A 22,932-nucleotide genomic window follows, 5' to 3' on the forward strand; every position below is an offset into this window, starting at 1 on the left:
CAATCGCCTCTGTAGACCTCTTTCTCTAGGGGGATTTAATAACCTGAAAATGCAGTCTCCCTTTTGAAGTAGGCAACAGTAAATACTTATGTATTTAGCAAGTGTGTATATGTGTGTATGTATACATTTATAAATATGGAAAATACATACATTGCACAAGTATCACCTTCAAAATCTCCAGAAGAGATACAGGAAGAAAGTATTGTCTGTGTTTCGGGGATATCCTCCAATAATGGGGTTTGGCCCTTTTCATGCTGACACAGGATTAGGATTGCTTCATCTTTTCCTTCTCATCTTGTTTTTGAGACTAGAATTTTTTGCCTTGCTATCTTTCTCACATAATGCACAGAGAATTTAAATATCCCCTTGGAGCGAGAACCATACTCTAGACGGAATTCTCACTCTGTACCATTTTAGTTCATGAACTAACCTTCATGGGTCCTCTCACTCTTTCCTGTTTCCTCTGTATGGACAAGAACAAACATTTTGATGAACGGGAGAATGAATGAATTAACTGAAAATTTAAAGACGAAGTAGATCTTTAAAAGGTAGTTTTACATAAATCAAAATTCAACAGATAATCCTGTTAAACTTCATAACTACAAGTCTTTTTTTATGTTCTTTGTAGTATTTTGGTTACAGGGCCCTCTAGGGAATACTTAGACTCTTTGGTATGGCAATCAGAGAAGTATCGGGATAATATGAGCTCTCTTTTGCTTGTCGGTAAGGATTTCTAATTGATGTTAACAAGTTCCATGTACACAGAGAAATACAGCAGCAAAGATAATGTTATATTACAGAGCACATGTTTTGTTTGAGCCATTGAAAATTGTCCAGTTAATGTAAGCCCCTGAAGTTTGGATTATCTGATTCTTTTAGTGCATGTAAAAAGTTACAGTATGGCAACAAAGAAGTCAGTATGTCATGTACCCTTCTGTGGAGGTAGTTTGAATGAAATAAGAGTTTTATTTTATTATGACAGTGTTCAGCTCACTACTGCTAATTATATACAATAACTGGTTGTAATAGTTTGGTAGAAATTTGTTAATCTATTGAACTCTTTCCTGTGTACTGTTTTCCCTTAAATAATGTTTAAAAAAAGTGTATTAATCAATAGAAGAGTATGGTTAATGGAAAATAATGTTATAAATTCACAAAAGCAGAGTTTGTGTTAGGAAGCAAAATACACAAAACCAAAATAAGCTGCAGGGTATTTATGACAGCACCAGAATATGAATTACCATTATTCTTTCATTTAATTTTATTTGCTTCATTTTACAAGTCTCAGGATTAAGTTATGTATATTGACTTGTTATGTTGTCGAATTCATTTGTACATTGATTTACAGTTGAAAATAATGTACGGTATGCTCCTTACTACTGCAGTTCATTTTTTTCCAGGTAAGGATTCTGCTAAGTCTTTGTAAGCAGGATAAGTAAACCCACACATAATGAACAAGATTGTGGTGGTATAAAAATGTGTAATTAATAAGGAAATCGTAGGTTTTGCGTATAAGTTTTTGTATTGTGTTGTATTGTATGTATGTTCTGTCCTTTCATTGGTTGATATTTGACGCAGTACCATATATGGTTATGTTCAGCCCCATCTCCTATGATTGGCTGTGATTTGCATGTTCCGCCTAAACCCCACCTTCTGTTCTAGTGCCTTCCTTACCCATGTTATTTAAGGCTGGAGCCGTTTTGTGTAGTGCTCTTTTGTGCCCTTTTGCTCCTCCCTTTAAGCTGTTCAGTTGCCCCGCTACTTTTATAATAAAATCACCTTACCAGCTGCACCCAGAAAAGTTGTGGAGGTCTTTATTCCAGCGCCGACCTCCGCACAAGATAATTTGTGATTTTAATAATGCAGCTTCACATTATTAGATCTGAAAAAAATTTAAACCCCCACCTGACCTTACTCGTAGACGCGGTACGTAAAAAGTACTCTTGCTCTGATAATGTCAGCTGCTTTACTCTTAAATCTGTTCATGGAAACTGAGTTACAAATGGAAGTATAAAAAATGGATAAATGGACATATATATAGTAGGTCACAATACTTGGGAGCTTTTATTTACAAAATTACATTCTGTTTCATGTTTCTAGATTATTAATATTATACGTTATTTCTGGGTTTTGTAGAGCATCAGACTGTTAACCTTGTGCCTCAGCATCATTCACTGAAAGAACTGCAAGAAATGCTACCTGTTGAGATGGAAACATCAATACTTAGCTCTCTAGAGAAGGGCTGGTGGCTTAATTTGGGTTTAAATCCAGCAGCCACAGAAATTTTGGAGCAATTAAATATGGATGACAGTAATGCAAACAGTTTAATTCCTACAGAAATAGAAAAATTCACACAATTTACATCGTATCAGTTAGAAAGTAAGTACCTTCTTTTTTTTAAGAAAAAGTGATAGAAAGGCAAAGATAGATACTTAATCAGAGAAGCAGGCAGTGACAGTTACATATCTCCAAGAACAAAGTAAATGAAATATTTCTTATTTTTGAGACTAAAATGTTTTACAGCAAAATGAAGTAGCAACGCTACTGCAATTAAGGTGTACTTTCACAAACTTAAAACAAATTGTAGGAACAAAAGCGTTTAAGTACACAAATTTATTACCATGCAGGTGAAGAGTAGCCGCCACCAGCCATACTATTTTCTAATAAAATAGGTTTATACAGGAGAATTTCTTAACAAATAGTAGTTTTGCATTGGAATATTTTAATAAAGCAGATACTCACATTGTCCTGTCTGCAGAAGCCAGTGTGTGTTACAATGAAAACTATTTATTTTGTGATGCTACAGAGGTTTTTTTATGCTGACAATGGTTTCAAATTTGAACACCTCATAACTTCAGAACTTCTCCTGGGCCATTTTGCATACTTATAATCAAACTGCAATGAAAAATGCAAAACCTTATTCGGATTTTGTTATATGACTATGGCTGGACTGCAAGGCATCAGTTGTGGTTGTAGCATTCCAAGGACTGACAGTAACATGATATATTGTGAAACAAATAGACACTTCTCATGAAAGAACAGTTCCAAGTAACTGCTTTTTACATATTTTTAAGTGTTCAGCTACTGTGTTTGAGATGGATGTACACCCATAATGCAAAAAATTGCAGTTCTATTGAAGCATATCTTCAGAGGGAGCAGATTGCATTCATTACTTCTTTTTTTCCCTCTAAAAAAAAAAATCCGGTAACTTTTCTTCCTAATGAAAGATACTGCATTCCACTTCCTAGAAATCTAACATCAGTAAACACCATGGTGAAAACTTCTTCAAACAATAGCATGGCCTTCTGTGTCTCAGTATTGTGCATTTTTGCTTTGGACTAGTCAGTGCAAGTTTTCTAAAAGTGGATTTTAATGATCTGAGAAGACAGAAGGAAGAAATTTAAAAAAATGCTTTTTCTATAAACCATCCAAAGTCATTAACCCTAGCCAGAAGAGAGAAAAGAAAAAGGTCTGTATTGCAGTGAATAAATTAAATTTTATTTTTCAGAATGGCTTGAAGAAAATTCTGTGATAAACCAAGAGCTGCTTTCTGCTGAAAGACATCAGATGGACAAAGTAGTAAATCCTGACTTGTCACTGCAGACTCAAAGGCAATATTTTGCCCTGCCTATGCGTGCTGTGTCATCTGCCGAAATTCACAGCGCAAATACATCTGGGGGAGAGCTTACTGGAGGAGACAACAGGAAGATTAAGGTAGAAGAGGAAATTTGTTTCTTAAACCAAGAAAAGAAAACTCCCAAACCATCTGAATCAGTCAGCTGTAAAGGTGTATCATCTAAAGTACACAGCTCATCCTGTAGTGAAAAGCCTGCATCATTTGCACTTGCTACAAAATGGGACAACGATGATTCTGATCTGAACAACTTTATCATGATGAGATCCAAACATACACTCAGACAAAGAGAGGAAAAAAATTATGTAGATAGACCTGAAAAAGGTATGTGAACCAGTTTATGCTGCCATTTTTTCCAGATTTAATTCTTTGCTGTTTTACCACTTACAATAGTTGCAAGTTCATCCTAGTAGATGTATCCTTTTAAGTAAATGGTGACATTTTTCTGGTCTTAGTTGAAGCTGATTTTTCCTCTAAGTATCTTATCTGTTGGTTTTTTTCCTTTAGATATCTTAGGGGATTTTGGTTGGTTGGTTTAGCTGGGATGGTGCTTTGTTTTTGGAATGGGTTGGTTTTTTAGTGGTGGAAGTGGTATTAAATAAAATAAACATATGAGTTTATTACAGTTCTGATGAACTCTAACTGGTACTTCAGACGATTTCCTCTGTCCATATGTTCTGAATCAGATCTCCGAACCTCTCTGGAGAAGAAATAGTTATCAAATTCATTGTAGTTACCAAATAGTAAATCAGTACTCTTACTTCTATAGAACCAACATAACCTAGACAGTGAACAAAAGTTGTTCATTTGAGCCAGTTACCTTGGTGCAAACCCCATCAAACAATGAAGCAGAACAGGTATTAGGAAAAACAGAAAGTTGTTGGTAGCCCTGTTGTTGTTGATGACAATGCTTAGGAAAGAATCTCAGGCATGTTCAGCATTGCAGAAATGCAAAAGAACAGAGAAAGAAAAGAAGTGGAAGAATTTCCTTATTTGTTTTAAAAAGAAATGTCTGTGTCATGAAATAGCAGTCAGCAGAGACATATTTCCAGATTCAATTTTCAGGATAAAATTGTATTTTGAAAAGAATATTTCTCAAGATTTTTTGGACTTGTATGGCAGAATTTTAACAAGAACTTTTATCTGTGTTTTAGTTACATGTCTCAGCATTAAAAAAAAAAATTGTTACATAAAAGCTTTCAGCAATAATTCCTATAGAATAGAGTTGGGATATTTATTTAATTGAAAGCTTATGTAATCTTGTGGAGGAAATTATTTCTTGGTAAAAATTCACCTGTTACTGACATTGGTAGAGATGCATAAAACGTTTCATGGCCTCAGAAAACAACAAATTTTACAAGTAGACCAAAGTACCTGAACTGAAGTTTTATGCTACCATCTAGTGAACTATGACCAGAACTGCATCGCTTAAAAAGGAATCCAAATGTACTGAAAGATAAGTTATGTTACATTCAGGAATAGGCTTGTGGAGGTTTAAGTAGATTAAATGCAGACTAGAATACGTACAGGCAAGACCCCAGTGTGGCAGTTATTTCTGATATATAGAGAATCCATTAAAATGTGTGGGTCTTTCCACATTGATGTAGAAATTATATAAATTATCGCATACTTCTGTAATAATGAAAAGCTTTTATTATGGGTCAGTCTAAATCTAACTGAAAAGTAGAAATGCCAGCACTTCTTGTAGGACTCTTTGTTGTTTGGCTTATTTTTTAAAGATATCATTGTGTTTAATATTTACTTTAGAAAATATAGAGGAGGGGAGTAGTAGAAACAGTTCAGTGATTCAGTTTGGAACCCCCTATAGCTTTTCAAAATCAGAAAGGTTTTTTTAAGTTACCTAGAATAAAAATTCATTTTTTCTTTTCCTTCTGTTTCTGTATGATCAGTTTGTTTTCTGAGAAAACTGACATTCATAAATAGAAAAAAATCAGTAATATTTAGGAGAGAACTATTCAATAAGAACTCCTCTCAGAAATAAAGATGTAGAACTGTCAGGAGGAGCTTTGTGGTCAGAAGTTGTAGCTCATGCATCGGCATTTATCAGAAAGAGGGGACAGCCACTTAAAAATACTAACAAGTTGCAAAACGTAGCTAGAAGATGGTAGAAAATTATTTTCCTTTTTCTTTTTTTTTTTACTATTTGCATCTTCCATGTTTTTTGTGGATGGCTTACAGTATCTAATCTTTTCTAGTCTTGCTCACTGAGGTATTTTTCATAATTTGAGCTCCTTATGGTCAGCAGTGTCTTTCCTCTCATATGTGTTTTTTCCCCATATAGAGGCATATGATCTTTCTTATGAATCTGTATTATAGAGCTGTAGGACCAGCACCTTAATTTTCCCAGCTCTGTTTCTCTGCCCTAAGGAAGACTGTCTTGATAATGCCTGACTTCTTGGGCTGTGAAGGCAGATAGGGCCTAATCTCCTTTTGTGTCTCAATGTTTTTCCCATACTGTGTAAGCCCATGAAAACAGTAAAGAATTCATGAGGAGAAAATGCATACGTCATAGAACCTATTTAAATTGAAAGTATTTTGCATGTAGAGTCACTTATTGAACAGTTTTCTTATTCATTGAGCTGGGTTTGTGATATTTGTGTCTAAATATCCACTTGTGGTTTAATAATTCAGTTCTACAACCTGAAGAACAGCATACGCATGTTCACAAAGAGGATGACTCTGTTTGTGAGATTGTAAAAATAGAGGAAAAAACCCAAGAAAATGAAGATGGTATCACAGTCAATATTCAAGCATCAGGTATACTATTTTTGGATATGCTTTTTTTTCCATATGAAGATAAGGGTCATACTCTGAGGTAACAAGTGACAGGACCAGAGGAAATGGCCTCAAGCTGTGCCAGAGTAGCTTTAGATTGGATCTTGGGAAAGTTTCTTCATTGAAAGGATAGTTAGGTATTGGAACTGCCTGCCCAGGGAAATGGTGGAATTCCTGCAAGTGTTCAGATAAAGTGTGGCTGTGGCACTTGGGCACATGGTTTACTGGTGAACATGATGGTGCTGAGTTAACAGTTGAACTTGATGATCCTAACAATTCTATGGGTCTATACAGCTTTGCAATATAATTTTATATTAAATAGTACTGCTCAAAAAAATGCATAAATTATTAGGCTTAGTCTCTGCTCCTTGTGACTGGAAACATTGCAAGTAAATGGATATTTGTTTTGACACAGGTGTGAGAGCAGGCTCTAGAATTCCATCTTAATGCTATAGCCGATCACATGCAAAGTAAAAAGAGTAACTCAGACTTTGGGTTATGTCTGATCTGAATTAGCAGATTTACAATCTCTTCATACCAGTCAATACCCTTCAATTATTATTCTTTACTTTTTCCTCTGACAGAGTAAATGAGAACTGGAGATGGAAGGGATCGGTAGTTGTTTTGATAGGAAGTGTCTTGAACACAGTAGAAATGTGCTGTGGATTAACACATGACTGAGCTTTACTCTGTGAACTCTGGCTGTTGTACAAGGAATTGTATCAAAAAACACGCATTGACAACAATTTTCTCATGCAGCAGAAATGATAGAGAATAACCCAGAAAATATTTATCCAGGCTATTTTAGAGCCTCAAATCAAGCATACACGGTGCTAGGAAGTTGTGGACCTGGTACAGATTAGTTTCCCATGAAAATGCATTTATTCCAAGCATGTGCTTAATGGGAATGTCTTTCACAGAACCAGTGAAAGAGTACAGCAGTATTTTCATCTGTTTCCATCTGAGATGGGAATCATAGCTATAAGCTTATTTTTTAATTCTGTTTTTCTAATAAATTTTGAAGCAAGACTCCTTTAATGCAACCAGAGGAAAAAAATTAGGCTTTTCTGCAGTCAAAACAAAAATTATCATTTTGAAATTGACTACAATGTAAAAACAGGCTGTAGAACAATGGAATAGCAGTACAATTTCAGTGTGAGTCTCAGGAGTAAAAAATCCTAATTTTTCATCATGGAGTTTGGTCACTTTATGAAATGCATGGAACAGCATGGATGCCTGCCATGAAGATCGGCTTAGTTCTACCACTCAGGAAGTTCCATGGGGAGCAACTCTTCTTCCATCAATGTTGCAGCTTTCATGAAGAAGTCAGTGTTGTTAGTGTTTTCTGGGTCTTTGGACTATTCTTGTCCAATAATAGTTTATGAAACCAAACTTTGCTATCATGTTTTGTTTATTGTGCTATGCAGAAAGCCAGTGCCAGGCATACTGCCTCTTGGAAGAAGCAGCCATTCCTGTGCTAAAAGATTTGACGCATCTGGGTGTACTTGCCTCTGTAAATTGGAGCTTTGACAGTGTTAAGTTTGATCATACAAGGTTTTTCTTGAAACAGCAAGAGAAAGTAGTATGCGATAATTTTGAACAAGGTATGTCTTTTAAAAAGCATCTCTGGGTTTTTTTTCTTCTTTAAAACTAATACAGATATAATTGGTGACCCAAGGTTCAAAATGCTTGATAAATTAATGATAAAACTATTAATAGTTTGTCTTATAGACTTACAGTAATTGATTTCCTCTTTTAGTTCCAAAATAATGTCTCCTAGTTGTTCAACATTGCATTTATTAACCTCAATATTACAATACAAAAAAGTATTCTAATGGAATTTAATTTTAAAATATTTTACATATGCTTCAGAAATGTTACCTCTACAGCAAAAAACACTTAATATTTTTTCATGCTAGTTTTTAAAATTGAAAGTTGTCGTGTGTTTTTGTTGTTTCTTTTCTTTTAGTAGCTATATTTCATCCCACCTGCATGATGCAAAATGCTATGCCCATGTTAGAAATGACAAGGAAAAAAAGTCCATACTGATTTGGTTTCTTGGAAAGAGTTCTGAAACGTTTGGAAAACAGGGTAGATGGAGTTACAGTGCTGTTGAAAAATTTAGTGATTTGACTAGTTGGATGAGGAAATAGTAATGTGAACAGCTGGGTTTGTATCATGGACCAAAAGATGGGAAATGTATCAGTATTCATGTATATTTAGATTCCCTTACAAAAATCAGTAAGCAGTGTGGTTTTAATGGCACTCCCAAGGGTACTGTTATCCCCTACTCCAGCAAGCATCATCTGTCCCTACACACCTCTCAAAAACACTTCCCTGTGTGCCACTTGCTCTGGATCAGATGGCATTGGAGATGTTATATCAAAAGCTGTTTGCCAAGTTCACCAGATCTGAGCTTTGAAGGTTGTCTGTGTTTAAGTGTGTTTAATGAAAATTCTGAGATACCCGGATCTTTTAAATTGATTATGTGTGTACAGTGAGATTTCTGAAATTTTACACAGACCACAACCACACCTCAGTCTTCTATTTGTAAAGGTAAAATAGATGAGAAGGAGATCATGCTGTTCAGACATGCTGCTCTGGTACATCTGCTGGTGACAGTTCGAGATCTGCTATTGTCATGCGGCTTCGACACAGCACTAGGTTTGTTTTCGGTAGTAAATAATGATACCTAGAAGCCCAAAGCTTTGTGTGTGTTCTGCAGTCTGTCCTTCATGTTTGTAGCTGTGATTCCTTGCCATCACTGTGTACGCTCTGTTCATGACTAATATACCTCTGTTTATGTTATTCCATTAGTTCGTCGAAGAAACATTCTTATGAATTTCCACATGTATTATGTGTTGTATCTCAGAATGACAAATTCTCATTGCAATCTCTGTGTGAAACTGAGAAATATGCAAAAATGGCAGGTCCCTTTTTATTTACAATCTGTCTTCTGTGAGTCTGGAGCACTTTCCACCTAAAAATATTCTTAGGCTCCTTGGAAATTAGGTACTTAAATATGAGGGCATTTTAAGCAAAATCTGAAATATTATCTAATGTATCATAAGGCATGGAGTTTGAAGTTAAACTTAACTTACACAGCTTTTTTTTGAGCTTTTCTGGTCCTATGCTATTCAGATTTGGAATATGAAAATCCATTGTAATCCAGTTTAATGCCTGAAATGATAATGCTGAGCTTATCAAATTGTCGTAGTTGTGCATTGTGAATTATCAGATACCTCTATCAAAATAGATCGATAAAGAGCTGAAGTCAGCATTTATGAATGCCTTTAGGAAAGTCAGGCTCCCTCTGTCTTTATAGCAGTAAAGGTGGTTCAGAGCATCTAACTTCAGTCAGTCTGAATTCCTTAATGGACAGTATTTCCTTAAAGTTGATGTAAAATGGAAAACATTTGCCAAAAGTGAAATTGTAGGGAAAATAAATTATTTTGCATTTCCTTAAATATTTCTAACAATAGAAGAGTAGGAAGAAAAAACAGAATGAGTAAATAAATAAAATCCCAAGTAAAGTTATTTTCTACAATTACTATAAACAACGTAAGAGGGTGGAAGGAAAACAAATGAGCAGTTCCTCCTCCACTGTTTATTGTAGCAGAAGCACTCCTAGATGATATTTCAGAATTACAAAGCACCTGTGTTTCCAAACCCCAGCAACAGCTGACACAGGAAACTGTACAAGTAAAAAAGATCTGGGGAAAAAACTTAGAAAAATGGAGCCTGGTTCTGAGTAGGCCCTATAGTCTTCATTACAGGTCTTGTGTTTTTGTGCTGTGCTGTGCAATTCATCACACAGTTACCTCAGATGTATGCATTTTCAAATAGCCCTGTCATTGTTCACCAGTTGTATACAGAAGACACCACTCAGAGTTGAGAACTAGTTGTGATAGTTTGAAGAGCGGTAAACACACAGGACAAGTGAAGCTTTGGACAGTGATGGCAGAAATACTGTTGTTATTTAGTATAAACTATGTAGATTAGTTAAATATAACAGTGCTGCTGCCTGCTTCTGCAGCCATAGAATGTCATATTGAATAATTCTAGCTGAAGTCGTATGGTCTATGGATACTAGAGAAAGTATGGCAGTTTTACAAAATCCATTTACATACCTGCTTACTGGTAATATTATCCCTCCATTTTGGCAAACCATTGAATTTTCATCTGCTTTTGTGCCAGATACCCTTCATATAGTTTTTAAATTGATGTACAGATTAAACACAATGCTTGACAATTATCTTTTGTTGCTGCAATTGCTTCTTTTGTTGCTTTACTGACAGGTTATTTGTCCAAGGCAAAGGATATCTATAAAAACATCTTAGAATCCTGTTTGAATAACATCTGGAGGCAGTTGAAGATCGTACAGTACAGCAGCCAGAAAAAGCATGAAACAAATCCCAAAATAACAGCTCTTCAGTGTGAAATGTTAAATTGGATGAAAAGTTATGGAGAGAAACAGAGTGTTAAGGTTAACAATGTAACCAATTTCTCTAAGCAAACAAAACTGTTCCAGACTGTGTGAATATTTATAACACCATCTTTTAAAAAGAGCTGGTTTATGGGAAAAAAAAGTCTAATAATTACCTTTCCAATTCATACTATCTGTTAAATTAGGGTAATATAAATTTTAAGACCTCTGTCAGGAGCACTGCAGGTTTCTGTTGGATCAAATCTCCCCTTGTTGTATGCCTGAGATAACATGCATATGAATTTTAACATTGCCAGGACTTCATTTCACTGCAGGTGGTTTTGTTTCCCTGATAAGTATATTGTGTCACATCAGTTACTGAAAATTATATATATAACCTTTTATTTGAAGGCCAGTGACCAGTGGGGTTCCCCAGGGCTCAGTTTTAGGACCAGTGCTCTTAAATATATTAATAAATGGTCTAGATGCAGGAATCAAAAGTACATGAATTGAGTTTACCGATGATATGAAATTAGGGGGAGCTGTGGACTCCCTTGATGGCAGATAGGCTTTACAGAAAAATCAGGATAGACTAGAGAGCTAAGCAATCATCAGTTGTATGAAATATAACAAGAGCAAGTGCCAGATTCTCCACCAGGAATGGGGCAATGCTGGTTATACATACAAAATGGTAGAGGAGAGGCTGGAATGCAGCCCTATGGAAAGAGACCCAGGCATCCAAGTCTATGGCAAGCTGAATCTGAGTCAGCAGTGCCCTGGCAGCCCGAAGGGCCAACCATGTCTGAGGGGGCATCAGGCAAAGCATCACCAGCTGGTTGAGGGAGAGGATTGTCCCGCTCTGCTCTGCGCTGGGGCGGCCTCACCTTGAATATTGTGGCAATTTTGGGCACCACAATATAAGGAGGACATCAAACTTGTGTGTTTTGTGTGTCCAGAGGAGGATGACCAAGACAGTGAAAGGCCTCAAGGGCAAGACTTAGAAGGACCAGCTGAAGTCACTTGGCTCATTCAACTTGGGGAAGAAAAGGCTGAGGGGTGACCCCATCGCAGTCTACACCTTCTTCAAGGGGGGCAGTGGAGGAGGAGGTGCTGATCTCCTCCCTCTCATGACCAGCAATAGGACATGAGGAACTGGAATGAAGCTGCTTCAGAGGAAGTTCAAATTGGACATTAGGTAAAAGGTTCTTCACTGGGAGAGTGGTATCCCCTGTAACAGACTCCTAGGGAAGTGGTCAGAGCACCAAGCCTGTCCAAGTTCAAGAAGCATTTGGACAATGCTTTTAGTCATATGGCTTTGTTTTAGGTAGTCCTTTGAGGAGCAGGGATTTGGACTCAATGATCCTTACGGGTCCCTTCCAACTTAAGATATTCTATGACTGTCATTCTGGAAAACTCCAAGGTTTCTATTTAATCACCTGTTTAATCAGTCTCTTGCTTTCTGTGCAAAGGAGAAAAAAAGATGTATACAGGCTGAAAGAAGAATTTTTTTATTATTACTGGAGTTTCTTCTACTTGTCTTCTTACAGATACTAATCATTATAAGAATGGACTCGGAAAGAGAAAAAGAAGCCCTCATTCACCCATTATCTAGAGTAGATGGTAAATAATTATTTTAATATGTATTTTTAAAAGAAAAAATGGCTGTTATTCTGTGGTTTGCTGCATTCCTCTTTGAAAGCTTCGTGAAGGTGTTTCTCCCTTTTCTCCTCATCAGAAGCGTTTCTATGTATTTTTCTCACTGTTTAATGTTTCCTAACTTCCATCAGCCATTTTTTCTGTCTTTTAGTTTTATTTTCTCCTCATTAAAGGTTCTGATGTAATGTTTTCTTTTGCAACAGAATGTTAGTTCATCTGTCAAGTCAAAAATTTCTTTGACAGAACACAAAAGAGCTGTGGACAGCCCACTGTCTAATTACATTTGCATCTGTTGTCTTGATCAGATTGTTTCATTCTTTTTAGCTGATTGGTCACAAGCTTTCTTCCTTGCAAGTTATTTAAGAGCAATTAGAATTTAGAAGTCCTAACTAAACTCCCCAGCATAAAACCTTGAATGAGTAGTTAGTTATAGATCATACTTTTCCTTATTTCGCTCATCTGGTTTGCTAATTTGTTAAATATGTCAGCATAAGCTCTAGTGATCTGTTGAACTCAAGGTAAAAAAATACTGTTTCCAATATCCCATCTCCCCACTGATACAAGCAATGCTTTCATCTGTTCGACATTTTACCTGTGAGTAATTTTTGCACAAGCTTGTTCAGTGTCACTAATTCAGCTGGTAAACCAAACGTGTTTCAGGAAAATTGTTATTTGAGCCTGTACTTATGTTTAGAGCAAGCCACAGATTTCTTTCATATTGTTTTTTAAAATCCATTTTCATAAATCCTTCTTGCAGGAACCTTATCAAGTGTCATGTACTGTAATTGTTCTTTTGCCTTTAAAAATAAAGCTAAATTTCCTGTGCTTTTAAAAGAAGAAAGCCTGTCTTTTAGAATGTTTTGAAAGGGAGGAGGCATGTTCACAATGCTTTTACTAATAATAATACTTAATGAAAAATGTTTTATTTGTTTTAAGATCTTAAGGCTTGATTGCAAACCCAGATCAATCCAGCTAACTACACTTCTGAAGAGAGACACTTGTGTTATACCAGCATTCCTTCTTAGATACATCTTCCAGTTATACTTGTAAAATTTCAAATGTATAGAAGGTGTAAAGAAATTTAACTTATAAAGGGGCAAAGGTGCTTCCTTTTGCATTAGCATTTAATTTTTCATTTTAAGGTAGTAGAGTTGTGAGTTTGTGAGACGTGAAACCTTTTTTCATTACTTCTTCCTTGGGTTCCAAGACAGAAGTTTTCAAATCATTATACCCAACAGTTCAATACAAACTGAAATTGTATGGAGCTTCATCACAAAAGACAATGTAATACGTAAAATTTCAATAACCTATGTTGTTCCGCATTTGCTGCTTACTGCTGTGCATTGATTCATACTCACAGAGGCTCATTTATTTCATCAAGGGTTTCATTCTTTTTAAGCAGGTTTAAAAGCTGTGGATTTGAATTCTGAGAAAAAAGGAACTCTTTTAGCTTGTAAAGATATCATAAGCAAGTAAGTTAAATTCTTGATTTTTGAGAACAGACTCTCTAGTCAGGACTAAGGTCAGTGAAACTTAAGTTACCTTTGTTCATTTCATGGGACTTTCCAGTCTGGAGTAAAGTTTACAGAGTGTAGACCTACACCTTCATTTTTATTTTGTCCACACTCTAGCAAAATGCTTAGTGAGGCTCAAAGGTACTTTTAGAGAACAAAAAATGGCACATTTCTAACCTTTTATTTTGTCTTGCATGTTTTAGAGAAACTTGATCAGAGAAATATAATTTTTTGCATGTTTTAGAAAAAGGTGCTAAAGAGGCATAAGGGTAAAATTGAAAAATTATGACATTATGGGAAAATATGAATAGTTCAAGAAGATTATTAGAATGGGAGAACTACAGCTTTTAACTTTTTAATTGATTTTTAAAGAAGTTAGAGTTTTAGGTAAGGGAAGGGTAAATTTTTTTTTGTAAAAAATATACTTCACTTTTAACAGTCATAATTTATCAAAGTAAAATTTAGTTTATTTTATTCTGAGGGTAATTTTTCCTGAACTTAACTTTATTAATATTTTGTTGGATTTTTTAAGCCTTAGTAGATATTCCTGCATTATTGTACATAATCAGCAAATTGGAGCTGACTTCCCTTGGTCACACTTCTCATTAGTAATGGAATATGATTATTCTGAAGATTCTTGCTGGAAAAGTCTGTGCAAAAATCTGAATGTTGCTTACATGACTTTTAAAACTACCTTCCCTGAAACAATACAAATGGGTAAGTGCTCTCCAGAATTGTAACCAACCGTTAGGCTGGCATATGAAAGAAAACATTTTCTGTTCCCTAAAATGCTACATTGATGTGCCTGTGGAAGAGAATGAGTAATAAGTTATGAAGGCTAATGCTAAGCAAACAGAGCTGTTTTATCTATGCAGCAAGATAGGAAGGTGTTTTTATTCAAGTGTAAGCCTAGTTTTGGCCAAGATGTAGTAGTACATGATGGTTTATAAGGCAGTTGTGCCAAGGTCATAGGTTGTTTACAGTTACTACAAGCTGTGTCCACCCTTCCTCATCCTAAGGGAATGTTGTAGTTCTAAAGAAATCTGGATGAAAGCCTAATTTCAAAGAGATTCAGAAGAGTTTAATTTGGGTGGGGGGAAAAAAACCTATGATGGAATCACTTTATTGGGGATGAATAAAAGCTTTGTTTTAAAAGTTATGTCTATTTAAATATCTAAATGTATCTTTAGTTTTTTGCTCAGGAAGCTATTATCTTACATATACAAAATGTTTTAGGGAATCACAGCGATTCTTTTCTTCTGGAAGTGCAGATTCCATATGTATTTCTGACAACTGAAGGGCTTCTTAATATGCCAGATATTCTTCAGCTCTTTGAATCCAAGTGAGTGAAAATCACCTACTTAATCATATTGGCTATTTATTTTTCAATTTCCAGCACATGTATCTTGTCCCACTGTGTCATATCTTAGCCATCTACTTGGCTATCAGATACATTTCTGCAATTACACTATTAGCATTTTAAGATGTAAGAAGATAGCTTTTCTGCTAAAGCTGATAGCTTAATTTTGGAGATTCACACAGATGTCAACCAGAATGAAATTGTTTAATTTGTTTATGGTTATAATGAACTGGTACTTTTAATAAAAACAACTCTTTTAATTTCCTACTTTTCCCTGAAAATCATAATATTGTCTAAAACATTTTACTTTAGTGTTTCTTGGTGCTTGGAAGACTTTAATTCTTCATAAAAATTGCTGTTGAATTTTTTTTGCTTTTTAACGACTGGATCTATGCTAAAAAAGCAAAATGGACAAAAATAAAACATCTCATTTTCTGATGCTTAACAGCCTTTGGGAGAGGCTAAGTTCAAAACAAGGCTAATTTATTCCTAAAATTCAGATCTAATATTCACTTAATTTTCAATACTCTATAACCTGTACAAAAATTGTCATGGTTGTCAATCATTGTGCTTCTGCATTATTTACTTTTACATAATTTTCTTGAATTTTGCTTTCACAGTTATAAATACCTGATAAAGGTACCTTTTATCATGTGAGGGAAAAGAAAAAAAAGAAAGAAAGGAAGAGGGACCAGAGCAGCAGTATCTCTTAAAAATAGTGACAGAGATATGGGTGGTTGATTTCACCACATTGTTGCAGAAACATGCCAGTTTTGATCTTTGCTGTATCCATGAGTCAGCTGTGGAGTCATTTTTGAGCTGTGTCTAATTACAGTTCAGTAGGGGGAAAAATATATATATCTTTGACATTTAAAATTTGAACATATGATCTGACATGCTTTTAAACTCTGACTTGTTCATATTCTCCATTCAGCCTGGCCATAAGCTAAATAGCTAGGAATGCTTTTTGGTACTTTTACTCTTTGTAGCACTGATAGGGTAGTTAAATAGGTGAGCAAAGAGCAATATTGTCTCACAAAAAGTAATAATTTGCTTTTTCATTGATGTCCATATAAGTTTATACACGACTTAATGCTGGCAGATTAAGGTTCAGGTCTCCTGTGTTTCCTAATGAAACACAACAGGAGGCTGTGCTGCTGACAGCTCTCAGTCACTCAGAAAAATTTAGGATCATACCAATGGCAGTCAGGGAGTTTTCACTCACTTTGCTTTCCCTGTGCTGCACCATCATGAAAGGAAGAAAAGAAATTAAATATACAAATGTAGTAAAAAGGAGTTTCTAAGTACATATCTTGATTTATCTATCTGAGTTTCTGTATTACGTCTTTTTTTTTGTAAACTCAAAGGCTGTATATGGTCATATTTGATGCAGCTAGCAACCTAATTGAATTAATCCAGTAATATTTCATTAAATCACTGCTGCATTGGTGTACATTGTTTGTGTCTTAAAGTGAACTGACCATTTGAGAAAAATCAATGTATGAAAAGACTGTTAAGTGTCTAAGTTAAAAAATTGTATTAAGAAGTATATGTTACTGATTTCCTTTAAGAAAAATATATTATTTCACTTGACTGAGTTTTAATAAAATAATTTTAATTCTTCAGATACGGCATTACCTTTGTTGAAAGAACCAGTAGTTACTCCCTAAGGCTCTTCGGAAGTGTAGATCGATATGTGGTGTTGACAATAGATGAATGTACTGCTGTCTTTTTGCAGGTACAAAATGAAACTACTGTGTGCCATTTTTGTTATGTGTTGGGTCACTTCTAGGCTATATGTGCAGGCTTCTAGCACATCTTTTCTTCCTCATAATCATATATAATTCATGCATTGTTTCACATCACAAATTGTTTCCAAATTCATTAAGTCCAAAAGGCTGTCTCTGCTAGTTTGACTAGTTTGAAATGTTCTCCATTTCTTCACAGAAGTGTAACTTTTGACCTGTGATTTGATTGTATTAAATGCAGTTAAAGAATGCATACATGACAATAGGGTTGTATAAAGAGATTTTGTAATGACCAGTTAAATGTATTTGTGGCTATAATCTCTCACCAGTGTGCATGTTAATTCCCCCCATTTCAGATTGTTATCTGAATTAGTCTAGAGAGTAATTTGTCCTACTGTTAAAAAATAATGGTTTAAACAATAGCATACTACTTAAATTCTGGTATGAAGGAAGACATTGCTTTTCATGTAGAAGAACTGCTTCTGAAAGACATATAAATAATAAAATAATCAATTAGTATTGCAAGCACAACACAGACATTCCTACATGCTATTGAAATGAGTGATGGTGTACTTTATATAATTAGTGTAGGTATAATATGGTTTGTATAGGTTAAGTACTTCAGAGGTTTATATTAGTATTTTGCATTATTAAAGTTTACAAAAATCTTAACATCCCAAAAAAGTCAGTGGCAGTGTTTCCTTTTTACAGAAAGAAAGAAGGGCCATGAAGCAGTAAATCAGCTTTTAAAGGGTCAAACAAAATAAAAGTTGGGAATGCTAGTTAGTTCTCCCAATCCCATATGTGTCCTTAATGCTTACATTATTTAGCTGTATTTATGTTTCATCTAACTTCTCCATAATATAGCAATGCACATTACAAGCTTGGGACAGCCATGGTAATGTATTTATTTGCTTTTTACTTTTCATTTAAATTCTATGGTAGAGTGTGGAAGAACTTAATTATGAGAATTCCTGTGACACTTTAATATCGAGGTTGATGGCATTATCACTCCAATACACATGCTGTTGGATTGTTTTCTATTCCAGAGAGAGATTGAGTTTAGAGTAAGTTATGAAATTCTTTTGTTATCCTGGTATTTTTAAAACAAACTTATCTCTAAAGGAAGCTGCTTACTTGAACCAGTTGATACACTTTGAACTTCCCTGTAGGAAAACATTTCTTAGAACAATATGAATATTCTGAATTCATACTTCTAGAGAGCTTTGGACTTTTCACTCAGTTACAGTGTTGCCATGGTTCTACTGAAAAACTCAGTGACATGACAAAAGTAGTAGTTATCACTGGAGACCCCAAAAAAGTTAGCAAATATGTTTTTTATTTGTTAGGATATTTTTAGTCTTACAAAAGAGATAAAGAAATGGTTGTTATAAAATAACAGGCAATACTAATGCGAGGTGTATTCCAAATCAGGAGGTCCAGAAATTTCACGAGACTAAGGATATGAAGCAGAGGAATTATTCTTTATAACTTTGAAGTAAATTAACCCCTACAAATGCACAGTTATGAATTACTGTGTTAGCATCACTGTGTATCATTTGCAACAGGGAAACATTCTTCAAGTGTTCTTCCTATGCATCCGTAGTTCTTCTGCTATGGAAGCACACCTTTTGTTGATATAGTTCATAAGCATTCCTTTATTATCTCTTTTTTTCTATAAGCAAGTGTTAATTTTCCCATGCATCACCATTCCTCTCTGTATGTTTTCTCTCCAGTGTCTCCGACCTTGATGCAGACCTTTTGCTTCAGGCTGGACTTGCTTTGTTGTGGGCTGACTCCATTTTCTTCCTCACAGTCCATCCTTCAGCACTGAGTCCCTTAATGCATCCTAATTTTCCTCTCACAAATATTAATGCTCCAACTGTACTAGTATTCTGAAATCCTGGAAATGAAATGGACATTTATTAAGACATGTATCAAATGTTTTGGAATTATTACATGTACATATTAAATGTTAATGGTCCGGTAAAACTCTTTTACAGGTACAGTCTCAAGGGAGATACTCTGCTTAACCTTGTCTTACTTTATGCCACTCTAATTGAGCTTACACAGAAGTCAGAAGAGTTTGAAGTGAAGGTAATTTTTTTCTGTTTTAATCTTCACTGATATGATATTTCCAGAGAGCTCAAACAAGTATTCATTCTACATCAAAAACATAAAATAGCTCAAAATTACTAAAATAAGAGAGAGGATCTTAATTCAGTGCTGCTAAAATCACTGAAAAGACTGTTGACTGCAATACAAGTTAAATGAGATTCAAATAGCAGTTGAAGGTCTTTTAATGGCTAAGAGTAAAACAATGCGATTGAACCTTTAATAAATTATTAGAATATAGATTAATCCTGCTTATGTCTTAATTTGAATTTTCAGCTCAGTATTATGTTACAGATGTAAAAGAAGAAAAAAAAGTCTAATTTTCTAGTTTGCTTTTTTTATGTGACCAAACAAATTAATTTTTTTTTAATAAATCAGAAAACGTAGTATATAGAATAATCAACATTAAAAAATGAGGCAGAAGTTTCATTCAGCTTACAGAGTTGATGTTGGTAACTTATATTTTTGAATGAAGTAATACCTTTTTAGGCCCTTTTTCACTTATTTGCATATTAAATTTCATATAAAATTTACCTGAGTGAATGAAAGTTACAGAGAGGACGAAGCCTTTTTCACGCCATGTACACAGCAGTGTAGTTTGTGTGGAAATTACACCTTCAAAGTGTTACATATCTTCTTAAATTGTATTAGGCATCTAAGAATAGCTTGTTCTTTCAGGAACTCAAACCCAGAAAATTGATCACATATAAAAAACCTATAGGACAAGTTAATTTCACCTACATTGGATTTGCATAAATAAGGAGTGTCATTTGTAACCAGGCTAGTGGTCAGAGGTCGGAGTTCCTCTGCATGATAGGCATGGATCAGGTTTAATTACTCCACATTACCAGCTGTTGTGTTCAGATCATCTTTGGTTGTCACCTCAACTTCTGTAGCAAATTAAGCCAATCCTTACTACAAGTTTTAACCAAAAATATTATGCATCATCTTTAGGTAGTTCTTATGCCGGGGATTGAAGAGACGGCACTGGTAATTCGTCAGATTGCTGACAACATTTTGATAGCGTCTAATATCAGTCCTCATGAGTGGCTGGACAAATCCTGGCTTTCTGTCTTGCCGTCTGAGGTTTGCTTATCTTCCCATGAATTTACAGTTTCCTCCCTGTTTCTCAGACTCATTAAATTCTAGGCTTTTTTTGTTGTTCTCTTAAAATATATTATTAAAATAACCATTATTATGTATCTATACACACACGTATTTTGTATATATGTGTGTATATATATATATATATATACACACATATATATATATATAATGTTTCTGTCATCCTTGCCAGCACAATTAGATGCAACCTGGACTTTCCGTGACTTTCACAACCTGTAGAGAAGTTTATCCTCCACATTCGTCTGCCAATTTGTACAGTTCTCCAGTTCTAAGCACTAAGTTTAAAAAACTACCCACATTGTAAAAGATGAACATACAATGGCTAACTTGGGCAGGAAGCCAAATTCATCAGTGGTGATCCATTACCAAAGTCAATGACATTGCCTGCCTTGCTTTAATGCCAGATAGTAGACATTTGTTTAACTTCTCATACAGTAGGCAATATTGTATATTTACAGTAAATGCTGGAACAGGCCCATCAGTGATGATCTTTAACTTGTATAGTAAGGTTTTCAAATTAAACATATAGATTTGTTCATTTTATGTAAAAGCTTTGAACTCTCGTGAAGCTTAGATCGTTCTTGGCTTTTGCAAAATTCAGAAGCATAATAAAGCAGATATTGGCATGGCCTTTCAAGTGTGGGATATTGGATTATAGGTTTTCCAATTTAGAGATGAAGGATACTGTTAAAAAACTGAGAGGAGTCATTGTATTTTGTCTCTGTTAAAGATATTTGATCCTGTCATCTGTTGAGTACAGAGCTTTGTGAAAGTCAGGAACTGGAAGCTGAAATTCATAACAGGCTACTGCTCTCAGCTTGCTGCCCTGTGTCTGACATTCACCCTCCCCCGACAACTCCTGCTTTTGGCACCTGTTCCATTGCTCTTTACAGATACAACTTTTGTAAAACAAAACCAGTTTTGTCAGTTTATCTTGCTGTAGCTAATTCCCATTAAAATGGAGAATTAATGGTAAATCTGGTAATGCATTTTCAAGTCAAGTTTACATGATTCTCTGGTTTTATCCTTCAGAAAATAAATGTCTTCAGACTGTGCTTGCTTTTTGTCAAACTGTTATGCAGAACTTACTCTGTTTCAGAAATCATACTCTGTTACTTTTGTAGTAAAAAAAGGCAGTTGTAATTGGACTGTAAAAGTTCACAGTTTGAAAGCTCTATTTCGATGATACACTGTATGACCTATTCATAAAAATGTGATTTTGCAGAAACAGAAAAAAAAGAGATAAACATTTTGTCAGGTATCAATCTAACAAAATAATTTCCATTTCCAGACAGAGAAATGCCTGCTTACTTTTCCATGTATCAACCCTCTGGTTGCTCAGTTTATGTTAAAGAAAGGATCTTCATTGAATAGGTTGTTTCTTGCAAGCTTTGATCAACTGCAGGAACTTCTGCCAGAAGTTCCAAAAAAAGTTTTAAAGGTTGGCCAAAATTACTTTATGTATTTGATCAATCTTTTTTGCACTGTTGTAATATGTGGTTGTTTGGGGTTTTTTTTAATCTGATAGTGCATGCACATTTCCTGGTATCATTTAAAAATTAATTATACACTTTAGCATGTCATTCATGTCTAAAATGTTGTTAAAAATTCCCTCCCTCCCTCCCTCTCTTTTACATAATAACAAAACTACCACTCACAAATTCATAGAACTTAGCATTTGACAGAGCCCTGAATGTCAAGATGAAGAATTATGTGTTCCTACTGTTTCAGTTGGGCCAAGTTTGGGAAAAATATAGACTGATTATAGTCAGTTAATTAGATAAAAAATGCACTTATTATTCAAGAAAATGATGAGGGACACTGTTTATTTAAGGTGAAGCATTCACTTAAGGTGAAGGAGCAAGTGAACAGATATTTGGACACTGAATATGGAATTATTATTGTAATAACTCTATATATGTGAAGCCATGTTTATTGACTGGGAAAAAAAAAACAATCTGAAAAATATCTCAGTTAAATTCCTCTATGATGTATGATGGGAGCCAGTCCATTGCAGACATTGCTTCCTAAAGTCCTGGCCTAATGAAAGAGAATAAACTACACAAAGACACTGGTTTTCCTGTGGTTCGAAACAGAGACAATTACTTACCCTGTTTATAGATTTAAGGCAGTGGCACATTGTCTACTGTACATGCCTCTCCTGTATTGGTTCCAATAAACAAAAGCTTATACATCTTAGGATCTTAACAACTGGTTTAACTTTTCATATTTGACAGATGTAGACAGGTATTATAAATATTCCTCAGTTATCTATTCCTCATTGTTTCAGCATTTTAGTGACATGATGTCTTCATACAGCCTAAATGTTGGTCCACTAGAAAAAACAGTGCAAGGTGCATCACAGCCAGAAAAACAGAATGACCTCAACACAATCTGTCCTGACTATAAACAAAATCAGGCTTTAGAGCTGCTTGATAAGGCCCTAAACAGCACAGGTAATATCTTGAATTGCTAGAAAAATGTTTCCTTTGAAACCAAGTGAAAAATCTGAGTGCATTAGAATCTTTGTCTTTTAAGCATGGTAAGGCCAGTTATTC

At 35.0% G+C, this 22,932-nt stretch overlaps 1 protein-coding gene across 1 annotated transcript in view; it reads left to right on the plus strand.

Annotated features, from left to right (window-relative positions):
- SHOC1 (shortage in chiasmata 1) overlaps positions 1–22,932 on the plus strand; it is a 51,167-nt gene that overhangs the window by 24,783 nt on the left and 3,452 nt on the right. The window contains exons 12-28 of the mRNA XM_039389293.1: positions 629–723; positions 2,137–2,379; positions 3,509–3,958; positions 6,287–6,412; positions 7,858–8,034; positions 8,987–9,094; positions 10,729–10,916; positions 12,404–12,476; positions 13,912–13,984; positions 14,559–14,743; positions 15,263–15,368; positions 17,013–17,124; positions 18,080–18,201; positions 19,138–19,231; positions 20,204–20,335; positions 21,666–21,815; positions 22,665–22,830. Coding sequence (XP_039245227.1) covers positions 629–723; positions 2,137–2,379; positions 3,509–3,958; positions 6,287–6,412; positions 7,858–8,034; positions 8,987–9,094; positions 10,729–10,916; positions 12,404–12,476; positions 13,912–13,984; positions 14,559–14,743; positions 15,263–15,368; positions 17,013–17,124; positions 18,080–18,201; positions 19,138–19,231; positions 20,204–20,335; positions 21,666–21,815; positions 22,665–22,830 — 2,600 coding nt within the window. The remainder of the gene's footprint in view (positions 1–628; positions 724–2,136; positions 2,380–3,508; positions 3,959–6,286; positions 6,413–7,857; positions 8,035–8,986; positions 9,095–10,728; positions 10,917–12,403; positions 12,477–13,911; positions 13,985–14,558; positions 14,744–15,262; positions 15,369–17,012; positions 17,125–18,079; positions 18,202–19,137; positions 19,232–20,203; positions 20,336–21,665; positions 21,816–22,664; positions 22,831–22,932) is intronic.

The sequence above is a fragment of the Pipra filicauda genome, unplaced genomic scaffold, assembly GCF_003945595.2.
Source record: "Pipra filicauda isolate LSUMZ 115617 unplaced genomic scaffold, ASM394559v2 scaffold71_size5581439_pilon, whole genome shotgun sequence".
NCBI classification, from domain to species: domain Eukaryota; kingdom Metazoa; phylum Chordata; class Aves; order Passeriformes; family Pipridae; genus Pipra; species Pipra filicauda.